This window comes from Hypanus sabinus, chromosome 28 (assembly GCF_030144855.1).
Source record: "Hypanus sabinus isolate sHypSab1 chromosome 28, sHypSab1.hap1, whole genome shotgun sequence".
Lineage (NCBI taxonomy): Eukaryota > Metazoa > Chordata > Chondrichthyes > Myliobatiformes > Dasyatidae > Hypanus > Hypanus sabinus.
In genome coordinates, this window is record NC_082733.1 from 10,938,516 (window position 1) to 10,952,616 (window position 14,101).

A 14,101-nucleotide genomic window follows, 5' to 3' on the forward strand; every position below is an offset into this window, starting at 1 on the left:
CCTGCCCTCTCCCCATATCCCTTGACCCCGCTATCTATAAGAGCTCTATCTAACTCTCTCTTGAATGCATCCAGAGACTTGGCCTCCACTGCCTTCTGGGGCAGAGCATTCCACATATCCACCACTCTCTGGGTGAAAAAGTTTTTCCGCATCTCTGTTCTAAATGGCCTACCCCTTATTTTTAAACTGTGGCCTGTAGTTCTGGACTCACCCATCAGCGGGAACATGCTTCCTGCCTCCAGTGTGTCCAATCCCTTAATAATCTTATATGTTTTAATCAGATCCCCTCTCATCCTTCTAAATTCCAGTGTATACAAGCCCAGTCGCTCCAATCTATCAACATATGACAGTCCTGCCATTCTGGGAATTAACCTTGTGAACCTACACTGCACTCCCTCAATAGCAAGAATATCCTTCCTCAAATTTGGAGACCAAAACTACACACAATACTCCAGGTGGGGTCTCACCAGGGCCCTGTACAGTTGCAGAAGGACCTCTTTCCTCCTATACTCAATTCCTCTTGTTATAAAAGCCAGCATGCCATTAGCTTTCTTCACTGCCTGCTGTACCTGCATGCTTGCTTTCATTGACTGATATGCAAGAACACCTAGGTCTCATTCTACTTCCCCTTTTCCTAACTTGACACCATTTAGGGTCCAACGGTCATGGAGCATATGGATCCCTTCTTTGTAGAGGTGGTCCACAACAGGGGGGTGATTGATGTTTGTGGCCTAAGGTAGAAGGAGATGAGTTATTAACTTGAAACTTTCTGTATAATCACTCAGAGTTGAACTGCATGTGCATGTAACGAGAGCTGCATAACTCATCTCCTTCTACCTTAGGCCATGAACTTATCAACCACCCCTGCTGTGGACCACTTCTGGAGGCCCAAGACGCCGACTTCTACAAAGGAGGGTGCTCCACGACCACTGGGCTAAATGTGTAAATTTAGGAGAGGATTATGTTGAAAAATGAATGAGTTAGGTTTTCTGAAATTACTCCTTCTACCTTAAGCCACAAACTTATCAATCACCACTCATAGACTATGTAGGAGGGAAAAGTTATGTTGATTGTGGAGTAGGTTAAAAAGTTGGTGCAACATCATGGGCTGAAGGCCCATACTGTATGCTGTACTGTTCTTTGATCTGTGTTACAAGTCCTTTTAAAACGGTATTGGTTTTGAAGTACAAGAAATACAATATGCACATTAAAACTCTCAAACAGCTATGAGGCGTGTGCCCATTCTGCTTTACTTGTTGCCTGTGAAATGCATGGGAAGCAAACCCTGGGGTGGACTCTGCTGTTCTTTAATAATCCCTTATGTACACCTGATGTGAGAGATGGAGCCTTGAGTTAATGTCTGACCCAGAAGTCAACACATTGCTGAAGATTGTTGCCTGGCTGTGTCCTTGCACTGCTTCACCCCCTGAAGAGTTCTGACCATGTCCCACAAAGATATTGTTCATTTTTCAACTGCATTTCAAAGTGTACAGTTTTCCCAGGCATTTTTTAGTTTTTTATTTCTATTCCGAATGGACCCTATCCCTATTCTGTAAGACCTCTGGGTCTAGATATTTCAGCAAAGTGCTTTAAAGATGCAAGGACAGTGTATGCTAGGCAAGGCTTCCTGAAGCAAGCTGTGACCATTAATGAAAACACAAAATGCTGGCAGACAGCATCTATGGGAGGAGGAAGTGACGACGCCTGATGAAGGGTTTCAGTCCAAAATGTTGTTATTACCTCCTCCCATAGATGCTGAGTTCTGCCAGCATTTTGTGTTTTTATTTATTTCCAGCATCGCAGGTTCACTCGTGTTGCCTGTGACCATTAATGGTACATCACACTAGAGAGGGAGACAGCACTCCTTAAAAATGGGAATAACAATAGATACACATTTTGTGAGTAAAATAATAAAGGAATGCAGATGATGTTTTGTCATATTTCATATTTTTGTCATGATATTTCCTGTTTTGTCATCTTTTTCACTCCCTCTTTTGTACTTGTTCACCTTGTTCTGTTAACAGCTCCTCCAGACAACTGTGATTCACAAGCTTTCAGACTCCTCCCTCAGCTGATACCACCATTTGTTAGTTCAACCACTCTTGCTCTCCACCATATTTCTTTGTCTCCCCAGCACTACAACCTCCCCACACCCTCCACTCTAAAAAAGCTTAATTTCTGTTTCCCCACTTCTGACAAGAGGTCATTCAGTTGAAGCTTTGTTTCTGTGTTTCTCTCTACAAAGATGCTGACTGACCTGCTGACTTGTCTGGATAGTCTGTAACCTAATGACATGAACACTGAATTTTTCACTTTCAGGTAACCCTCACCCCCTTGTTCCATCCCCTTCCTTCTCTGCTTCTGTCTGTCTGTCTGTCTATCTATCCCATCTTAATTCTCTCTCTCTCTCCCCTTCAGATTCATCCATGGCCATTTTCACTCCATACTGTCCATCCCAACCTATTTACCCCATCTCCCCAACCCAATAGTCCCCATTCACCCCTGATACCACCTACCAAATATCCACACACTTCACTCACCAGATTCCCCCCCCCATTTGATTCCATCTTCCCTTCATCTCTCCTCTGATGATTCTCATTATCATCTTCATCACCTTCTTTACTTATCAGAGCCCAGCACTGGTAGCCTTTGTAGTATCACCCACCAATCCCTGTCTAGACCTTCATACTTCATCACTCCCTCCTCCACAACCAACCTCACCCTTTTTTTCATTTTTTCCCTTTGTCCCTGGCTTCAAACATCACCCCTCCCTTCCCCCCATCTCTGGCTCTACTGCCCCATATTTGTCACTCCTCCTCAGTCCACCACCCTTCAACCTTCACTGGTCCTTGTCTGATGCTGGGTACTGAACTGGTGTGTTGACAGTTACCTTCACTGCACAGGAACTTAACCCGATTATCCTATTTGAAACTGGCTTTACACCCTTGAGCTAGGAACATTCTCTACACTCCCAGCTCAATAACAAAAGAATCAATCCTGTTCTGCTCCAAGATAAATATTACTAGTGGATCACTCCTCAGACATAAAAATATGCCAAAATCTTCTGATCAGGCAAATTTTCTCCTAATGTCCCAAACAAAGGGCTTGGAAGTTGAAATCACCAACTACTGTATATGAGAGACTCTTACCCAGGTGTAAATTCCTGGTCACCAGCACGTGGTCTATCTTCCTCTCCTATCAGATTCCATCATCTTCAGCACTTCCTCACTTCCACCTATCATCTCCCAAGTTCAGGAACTATTCCCTCTCTCCCTCCTCACCTACCTGCCTATCAACCCACTCCCTCTCACCTGGATGCACCTGCAAACTCTTGCTCCACTTTTTCCTTCCACCTCTTTATGCTGGCTATCTCCCCTCTCGCTCTCTGCCCAGATGGAGGGTTTTGATCCAAAACACTGACTGTCCATTTCTCTCCATCGATGTGTCCTGACTTGCAAGTTCCTCCAGTGTTTTGTGTCTTGCAGTGGCAGTGCAGGCTGAATAAGAGATCTGCACAGAAAATTAGTCTAATAATAAAGAGATCCATTTCTAATACACTAATTTATTCTACTGAGCAAGTGACTTAAGGTCAGTGTGAGATACCTCCAATGGATACCAAGACAAACTTTGAGAATGACCAACGGCATCAGACCAAATCAGGACCAAAATCTGTAGCTGTGGCTATGACTACTTCTAACTTCAAGCTCTGCACAGACCACTTCAATGTAATGATTATATTTGGCACCTCATCGTTCCGTTGGAAAGTAAAGGCTGGGAAGAGATGTCCTGTTGCTAAAGTGACTTGCTTTCCTATTGCAGCCTTCACAACTTCAGTATAATCCAGATGCAGTACTGATGCAGGGTTTTGAACCAAAACATTGATAATCCCTTTCCTCCAGCAGATGCTGTTCAACCGGCTGTGTTCTTCCTCCTGATTCCAGCATCTGTAGTCTCTCTTACCTCCCATCTCTGTTGTCACATCAGAAATAGAGCAGCTAATTTGTTGACACCAAGGTCCTTAACATGATGGTGAGTAGGTTTATCATCATGAGGCCACAAGAGGATGCAGATGCTGGAACCTAGAGCAAAAAAAAAATACAGGAGGAACTCAACATGTCAAATATTGTCTGGGGAGGGAAGTGGAGAGTTGATATTTCAGGTTGAAACTCTTCTTCTGGACTTAATATGGCTTATAGCCACACTGAATAGGACATCTTGGATAACTTTGCTGCTCTTCCCAATCTTGTCTCATCAGATGCTGTGAAGGTGTGAATGGAAGCTTGCCTCAGAGTCTTGTTGGGAAAACAACAGATTTAACAGAGCAGCATTGGAGTGTAAATCTGGGAGTGGAGCATCAGAGGGCAGCAGTTGGGAGTGTACTAATTGTCACTACAACCACATACACAGTCAACTTAATACATCAGGAGCTGCATCAGTGTTATCTAACAACCCCTGATCCCCATTCAGACAGCACACAACAATATTTACTGACTTCTCACCTTCCTTTTCAGTCCTGAAGAAGGGTTTTGGCCAAAAACAATGATTGTTTACTCTTTTCCATCAGTGCTGCCTGGCCTGCTGAGCTCCTTCAGCATTTTGTGTCTATTGCTTTGGATTTCCAGCATCTACGGACTTGGTGTTTGTGACAAAGTGAGAATGTTCATCTCAGCTAGTTGTTCTGAAGGAAGCACTCTCACTTCAGAATAACCAGCTGAAACAAACACTCTCATTTATCTGTTCATTCCACTGAGAGCAAATCGCCACAAACTGAAAATTTTCCGTCCTTTTCTTCTCCTCGCTGTTTCTGATTGAATTTGATTTTCTAAGGCTATAACGTCTCTCCCTGGAGGATGTTGTCTCAAGGTGATTGCTGAGTGCAGGTGTAAGGAAGGCAGCACCTTCAGCAGGACCTCTGCCCTTACCACTGCTTGGAATTTATATTTTATAAATGGATTTAACTTAATGAATCTTGCAGTCAATTATTTCTTTATTACTTTTGATCCCTATAAAAGATGAGAAAAATATTAAAAGTGTTCTTATTAACTCTGCACTACTAAAGGGACTATGCTCTTTGGTTTTACCAGTGGCTGATGTGCTAATGTCCATCAGGTCTGACTGTCTCCTGAGGAGAGCCATGTATAGAAATGAATAATTAATTGCATTTATGCAACTTTATTTCAGCACATGATTATATCTGCATATACAAATCAGATGTGTCATAATTTCATAATTACAATTATGAGGAATTATGTCATTTTAATTATAAAGAGTACTAATGGTCATCCCATGTTCCTGCTGTGCCCAATGCTTGTTTAGTCAAAGTTATTGGTTTAAGACCGTAAGACATAGGGGAAGGATTTGGCCTATCAAGTTTGTTCTGCTACTTAATCATGACTAATTTTAATTTCCCTCTCAATCCATTTTAGTTGTCTTCTCCCTGTAACCTTTGATAGCATTACTAATCAAAAACCTAACAATCCTCTCTTTAGATATACCCAGTGACTTGGCCTTCATAGCTGTCTGGAGCAATGAATTCCACAGATTCACCACCCTCTGGCTGAAGAAATTCCTCTTAATTTCTCGATTAGAGGGATATACTTTTATTCTGAGGCTCTACCCTTTGGTCCCAGACTCCCCACTAATGTAAACATTCTCTCCATGTTTGTTGTATCAAGGCCTTTCATTATTGAATAGGTTTCAATGAGATCATCCTCCCCTCATCCATCTAAACTTTAATGAGTACAGCCCCAAAGCCATCAAATGCTCCTCAAATGGTAATCCTTTCATTCCGAAGATTATTCTCATAAACCTCTTCTGGACGCTCTCCAATGCCAACACATCCTTTCTTAGGTATGGGGCTGAAGGCAGAGTGGGGATAAATGGAGCCTTTTTTGGTTGGCTGCCAGTGACTAGTGGTGCCCCACAAGGGTTGGTGTTGGGACTGCTTTCTTCACGTATATGTCAATGACTTGAATGAAGGAATTCATGGCTTTACGCCCAATTTTGCAGATGATATGGAGATAGGTGATGGGGTAGGTAATTTGAGGAAGCAGGGAATCTGTAAAAGAACTTAAACAGAGTGGAAGAATGGGCAAAGAAGTGGCAGATGGAATATAGCATTGGGAAGTGTATGGTTATGCACTTTAGTGGAGGAATAAAGGTTTAAAGGAATAAACTATTTTCCGATTATGGAGAAAATTTCAAAATCTGAGGTGCAAAGGGAATTAGGAGTTCTTGTGTAGGATTCCCTAAAGGATAACTTGCAGGTTGAGTTTGACCATAAGACCATAAAATATAGGAGCAAAATTGGGCCATTTGGCCCATTGAGTTTGTTGTGCCATTTCATCATGGCTGATCAATTTTTCCTCCCAGCCCCAATCTCCTGCCTTCTTCCCATATCCCCTTATGCCCTGACCAATCAAGAATGTATCGACCTCTGCCTTAAATATACGTAAAGATTTAGTCTTGAACTCTACAGATTCACCACTCTCTAGCTAAAGAAATTCCTCCTCATCTCCGTTCTAAAAGGACATACGCTGAGGCTGTGTCCTCTGGTCCTAGACTCTCCCACCATGAGAAACATCCTCTGCACATCCACAAATTCAATAGGCTTCAGTGAGGTCACCCCTCATTCTTCTGAATTCTAGTGAATGCAGTCCCAGAGCCATCAAACACTCTTCATGTGACAAGCTATTCAGTCCTGGAATAATTTTTGGGAACTTCTTTTGAATCCTCTCCAGTGTCAGCACATCCTTTCTAAGGGGCCCAAAACTGTTCACAGTACTCCAAGTGAGGCCTCACCAGTGCTTTGTAAAGTCTCAACATTACATCCTTGCTTTTATATTCTAGTCCTCTCGAAATAAACACCAACATCGCATTTGCCTTCCTCACCACTGATTCAACCTCCAAATTATTAGGGCATCCTGCACAAGGACTCCCAAGTCCCTTAGCACCTCAGAATCTTGAATTTAGAAAATAGTCTACCCTTTTATTTCTTCTACCAAACTGCATGACCGTGTACTTTCTGACACTGCATTTCATCTGCCACTTTTTTGCCCATTCTCCTTATCTGTTTAAATCCTCTGTAGCCTTTCTACTTCCTCTAAACTACCTGCCCTCCACCTACCTTTGTATCATTTGCAAACTTTGCAACAAAACCATTAATTCTGTCATCCAGGTTATTGACATATAATGTAAAAAAGAAGTGGTCCCTTTATTCAAACTCCTGATTGCCTCCTGCCAATCAGCCAGAGCTTTATGCATGCTATAATCTTTCTTGTAATACCAGGGCTCATAGCTTGTTAAACAGCCTCATGAGCAGCACCTTGTCACATCAACTGATTCTCCTTTGTCTATTCTGCTTCATTTCTTCAAAGATTCCTTAAGATTTGTCAGGCAAGATTTTCCCTTGAGGACACCATACTGACTATGGCCTATTTTATCATGTGCTTCCAAGTACCCTGAAACCACATCCCCCTTTGCCTCCCTGCCTGTGCTTTTGATCCAATGTGTATCTTTGGATGTTAAGGTCACAGCTATAATCTTGCCTCAGCAACCACTCTGTGATGCCCACAAGCCATCCCTGCCAATCTCTAACTGTGCTACAAGTTCATCTACCCTATTCCATATACTGAATGCACTCAAATATAACACCTTTGGTTCTGTATTCATCACCCACCTTTCACAATGCAACTCATCGCATTATGGAACATTAACTCTGTTCCTCTGGTGGGGAATTCTGTGGGTCAAGGAGCATTTGTGAAAAGAAAGAAAGGTAATTGTTTCAGATTGAAATTCTATGTGAGTTCCTCCTGCAGAATCATCAGCTGGGGTGGTTTCCTGAAACAATAACTTAGAGACCATTTTATTATAAGTTACCCTTCTGTAACAAGAATTCTACTTTATTTGTTTGATTGTTGTTAATTGCTGTAATTCCATAACTTAAGGAAACTAATAAGAAGTACATGTCTGCCAGTATCGCAGCATTCAAAGCTCTCCCAAAGTACAAAAACATGCCCTGTGATTCACCAACTGCACACAACAAGATCCACGAGGGTAAAACATCGGAAGTCCAAAGGTGTGTGAGAGTGTGAGAGAGAGAGAGTGAGAGAGAGAGAGAGAGAGAGAGAGAGAGAGTGTGTGAGAGAGAGAGAGAGAGAGAGTGAGAGAGTGAGAGTGAGAGAGAGAGAGAGAGAGAGAGTGTGAGAGAGAGAGAGAAGGGAGGGTGGGGAGGGGAGGGGAGGATGAGAAGGAGATGTGATAAGGGAGAGAGATATATTAATGAAAGATCCGATCTTATAGTTAACTGTGGCTTTCTCTCTGTGCACACCCAGTCCAACTCTCACAGCGTAAGTTCAGACCCTGACCCATGAATGCCGCAGAAAAGTCGACCATAATACAGCTTGTCTTCTGCTGAGCTAATACGGGGTGGGGGGGGGGGTGGAGGCAGAAACAGCACCGAACTCCAGCCTGGACACACCACATACATTGCCCCTGCTTCAGTGCTTCGCTCCTGGTGGCTGTAAATAGGCAAAACCATGGCTTGAGGCCTAGTCCTTGCTATGGACAAGGCCATGCCGCCATGCCGTTCCCCCACTGGCTGATCCTGATGTCTGCTGATAAGTTAGTTAATCGGATGCAAAATTCCACATTAACAGTTTCCAAATGGGTCTTGCAACCAAAAGAAAAGTAACTAAGATGGTCACTCCCTATTAGACTACACGCCTCCTTTGCTCCTCCAAAGCACTGATGCAAGCAGCAGCAGCACAATCTGCACCAAGTCCAGCTCCTTCAGCTTGACTGCCAACGAGAAACTCACTGATGGGGTAGACCTGCAGTTCTTTAAGTTCTTAATGTCCAGCAACATCTTACAATCATAAACAGTACACTTGAAAAGGACAGTAGTACCCTTTGGTGACCCTGTAGAAACCGCTACGCTCAAAGGCACCACCATCTTCCCCAAGGAGTGAGTGAGTGAGAATTGAATAACTCACAGAAATCTAATGTGAAAACAGAAAGTGCTCAGGCACACCTATAGGTGAAAAGGAGCTAACATTTCTGAGATAACCTGAAATGCTAACTCTTTCTCTTCATACAAATGTGCCCCCCTGCTCTACTTGTTTTATCCATTGGCTCCAATCATAGATAAATTTGCTTATTATATCACTGTTGTTGGCTGAATCAAAGGTGATGACAAATAGGCATATAGGACGGAAACTGAAAATATGGTTGAATAGTGTCATAACAACAATATCTCACTCAACGTCAGCAAAAGAGCTGATTACTTACGACAGGCAGAAGCCAGTGAGGAAGGTCAGTAACTTTAAATTCCTTGGTGTTACCATATCAGAAGTTCTGCTCTGGATCCAACACATAATGGCCATCATTAAGGAGGCACAACAGCACCTCTACATTGTTATAAGTTTGCATATATTCGGCATGTCATCTAAAACTTCTATATGTACACAATAGAGAATATCCTGACTGGTTGAATCTTGGCCTGGTATAGGAATACCAATGCCCAAGAATGGAGAAGTCTATAAAAAGTGGCGGATACAGCCCTCTCCATCAGAGGCAAAGTCCTCCCCATCACTGAACATAGTTATGAGGAACACTGCCACAGGAAAGCAGCACCCACTATCAAGAATCTTCATCATCCAGCCATGCTCTCTTCTCACTATCACCATTGGACATGAGAAACAGAAGCCTTAGATCCCTTACCACCAAGTTCAGGAACAGTTATCACTCCTCAACCATCAGGCTCCTGAACCAGTGTGGATAACTTCATTCACCTCAATGTGAACTGACTCCATAACATATAATACACGCAAAATGCTGGAGGAACTCAGCAGGCCAGGAACCTCTATGGAAAAGAGTGAACAATTGACGTTTCGGGGCAAAACCTTCCATAAGGGTGAAAAACAAAGATGAGAAGTCAGAGTTAGAAGGTGGGGGCAGGGGAGAAAGAATTACAAGGTGGTAGGACCAGGAGAGGGAGAGGGGTGAAGTAAAGTTCTGGGAAGTTGATTTGGTGAAAGATATAAAAGGGCTGGAGAAGGGGGAATCCGATAGAAGAGGACAGAAGGACAGGGAAGAAAGGGAAGGGGAGGGGAGGGACACCAGAGGGAGGTGATGGGCAGGTAAGGAGATAAGGTGAGAGAGGGAAACAGCAATGGGGAATGGGGATGGGGGGGGAGCAATTATCAGAAATTTGAGAAATAGATGCTCATGCAATCAGGTTGGAGGCTAGCTGGATGGAATATAAGGTGTTGCTCCTGCAATTTAAGTGTGGCTTCATCGAGGCAGTAGAGGATGCCATGGAAAGAGGAGTAAACACTGTAGGACAGCGAGCGATGTCTTTCCAGTCCATCTGGGCCAGCATTTAAATTGTCCAAACAGCATATTGCACTTTGCACTAGGACCTGGGTCCTGGCTCAGCAATATGCACCTGGAGTAGATTATTTTATTATTTGCATAGTTTGTCATTATTTGCACATTGGTTGTTTCTCAGTCTTTGTTACTTCTTTATAAATTCTTTAATTTCCTGTAAATGCCTGCAAAAAAGTGAATCTCATGGTGGTACTATATGGTGACATACAAATACTTCAACCTTGACCTGGACCTGCTGAGCATCTACAGTATCTTCTGTTTTTATGTCAGTAACATCTGTTTCAAGCAAAATGGTAGTTTCCAAATTATTTTACAATCCCAAGTAGCTTCCCCCATGACTTTATGAATGGAACTGACTGCTCATAATCTCTCAATTCTACTGACAATGCTTTTGAAAGAAATTTGCAATTTTCTCATCTATAAGGTCAGCTATTAAACAAGTGTACTGTTTTCAAGGCAAAGACATTGGGCAATAAACAGGGTCTCATCTGCGTGACATACACTACTGTAGGATCCAACCCCTGTGGTAAACATTTCAACACAGTGCTCCATGCAGAGCCCTGCTACATTATCGAGTTTTTGCACCAGGTGTCCAAAAACTCCCAGGTTTGTACCCCTTGATGCCTTGAGAAGTCCATCTGCTCAGGGTTTGTGTGGCTGTGATGTAAGTCTGGTGTGAACCCTCGCCATCCCTGCAGTAGTAAAATAGCAATCTGATCACACAGATCACTGTCTGTGAGGGTTGCTGTTGGGTCAGAGTGAGAGATATGGGGCTTAGGGTTGCAGCTCAGTTGGCACGTTGAGTGTGGGCTATTACCGGGGACAGACAACTGGCTCTGACCGTCTCATTCATCATCTTCCACTGTGATAGATGCTGCTAATTCCCTTTCTTGTGCAGCTGCACAACTCTCGGTAGCACAGAGATTCTTATTAAGATCAATTCTTCAAACTTCAGCAGTTCATTGTACAAGTCAAACTCCCACATATATATTTTCAACTGCTTCCAAATTGTGTTTCTTAATCAAACTTTTTAACAAATTCTTAGCATTTCTTTACTCTATAAAGACTTGAATATTAATTATGCCACCATCTGTGCCTCAGATGATATCAGCAGGACTTCACTGCACGGAGACTGCCTGTTAAGTTTCCTATGCTATGAGAGGAAAAAAAAGCTTTTCAAAGTACTTCATTCATCCATTCTATTTATTTAATTGAGTAACAGCACAGAATAGGCCTCCCTAGCCACACCACCCAACAATCCCCCAATTTAATCCTAGCCTAATCACAGGACAATTTACAATGACCAATTAACCTACCAACCGGTACATCTTTGGACTGTGGGAGGAAACCCACCCAGTCACAGGCAGAACGTACAAACTCCTCACAGACAGTGTCAGGAATTGAACCCGGGACACCTAGACTGTAAAACGTTGTGCTATTCACTTCAGGTAGTACAGTACATGAGTGCAACCTTTCCTTTCTGTAACTTCACTTTCAAATTAGGCAGGTTTTAGATGCTGCCAAATTTGTTTTATAGAGGGTACATATTTTCTTAAGATTTGTTTTGAAGTTCTGTTCTTCTTAATTTAGAGACCAAACCTCTGCCAGTTTCACGTCCTTTCACTTCGGTGTCATGCCTTTACTGAAATTCAGAACACTTTGGCTTTTACACTGTTTGTGACCAGTTTTAATCATCATTTATAAAAGTTGCCAGCTCTGATTCCTGCTGTTAATTTAAGCACATTTCTGGTGACTAGAGCAATGATGTTAACAACCAGAAAACGTGGGCTGAGAATTTGAATGGTGTTGAATAAATCAGGTATAACAAAGCTAGTAATTGTGAATTTATAATGAAGTTGTAGAAATGTCAAAAATAAAACTTGCCACTGGTTCAGTAATGTCCTTAAGGTAAGGCAAAGTATCAATTGTACTCATTTAATGAGTGTGGTTGATTTTGGTTGATAATTCTCTTGATGTATTTGATGGAATTAAATTAATCATTTTGTATTGGTTTACAGTTCCTACAAGGATGATAGTCACATTCATAGTTAAATGAAAAGGAATCCTGAAATTGACTATTTCTCTGCCAAGTGTTCAACTAGAAGTTGGAAGTACAGTTTTATTTAATAAGAAAACAGAACATATTTTACGTAGGAATAGAGTTACATACCTTGGACCATTCTCCAGTCAGCCACTTGTAGCAGTTGGAATGGTCCTCACACTCCTCTTCCTCTCTGGGCTTAGTTGCAAGATCACATTTTCTTTGAGGGTTGGTGCAATTCACTGTCCTGAGATGGATTCCTCGACCACAGTCTGTTGAACACTACAGGGATTGGTCACAGTCAGTGTTTCGATTCTCCTTTCGCACTTCTCACTCGTTTTCCCATTTGTTAATATGGAAAAAAGAGCACTTCTGTGCCAGGTACAACTTTGAACAAAGGTACAACAAAACAATATTTCCTGAGTATTGTAAAGCAGCACTAACGGGAAAGGGGAAGGAGAAGGAGAAGAAAAGGGTGAAGTAGCAGTCGTGACAATGAGGAGAGAATAAAGACTCAGAATTAGCAAGAGCAATATCAGTTTTACTGAGAGGGATAGCGGGAGTTAGGTGACTATAGTTGACAAAGTGCTGAAGGAACTCAGCAGGTCAGGCAACATCTTGGGAAGGAAATAGACAGGTGGCATTTCAGGCTCTGGAGTGGAAAGAATGATGGAAAATAGTCAGTATTAAAAGATGCAGAGAAGGGGCAGAGCAAGTGGTGGCGATATGTGGATCTAGATGAAAAGGGTGATAGATATTGTGACAGATTTAATAAATGTTGTGCCTCCTTGCCGTTCCAGCTGCAAAGCCCATAAAGTCTGCATCAAGTATAGAATGGCTGGCTGTAGAGTTTTATTTCATATGATTAATAGCAAGAAAACCTGTTGACAATAAAGAAGGCTTTACATCATTATAACATTAGATAGTAGTTGGAGTCCACTACTAGACAGGAGGTCATTTGATCCATAATTCTGACTCTCTGAAAGACTAACTTTTGGTTCTGTTTGCTTGACATTTTCTTAGTAATCTTATGAATAGTTCCCCTTCCGGTTTTAAGCAGCTCTCTTTTAAAATCTTCTACCAAATCTGTTCCTGTAGCCTTACAGGTAGTAAGCTCATCCCAACTCCGGATAACTCTGGATGAGTAAGTGAGAAATCCAACAAATTCTCTTTCTTCACAATCCCAGCATCTGAAATATTAATCCGACTCCATTCACATCTAGACTCAGAGCATTCCCCTCTGTACTTCTAAGCTAGTTTGTGCTTTTTATTTCAGGTTTCCAACACCCGTAATTTTCTTTACATCTCAGTAGCCTGCCTTGAGATAAGGCCTCTCTCAGTCCATCGTCTCACACTCAGCCTGATTGGATGGCTTGGAATAACATCACAATTCAGGCAGCTAGCCAACTCAGTATTGGATTCTACCAATGTTGCTTGTTTGGGTGCCGTCCTAGACTCAAATCAGAACACTTCAAACTCCTTACTGAAGGTTTTACTGAGAAATTAGCAGAAGGTAATTAAATGAAATGGCATTCAAAAACCTAAACGTTTGATGAATCAGGAGCCTTTCCTGAGATTAACACAAGCACCAGCGCAATAAACCTGCTGAAGGTGAGCAACATGTCAATACTTTTGATTCAACTCATTGGGAGGTGACAGACTGCAGATTGA

At 42.3% G+C, this 14,101-nt stretch overlaps 1 protein-coding gene across 2 annotated transcripts in view; it reads right to left on the bottom strand.

Moving 5' to 3' along the window:
* The window catches only part of adamts17 (ADAM metallopeptidase with thrombospondin type 1 motif, 17), a 460,607-nt gene that overhangs the window by 21,217 nt on the left and 425,289 nt on the right, over positions 1–14,101 (bottom strand). For both annotated transcript variants that reach the window (XM_059952603.1, XM_059952604.1), the window contains exon 21: positions 12,560–12,712. In XM_059952603.1, the coding sequence (XP_059808586.1) occupies positions 12,560–12,712 (153 nt within the window). The remainder of the gene's footprint in view (positions 1–12,559; positions 12,713–14,101) is intronic.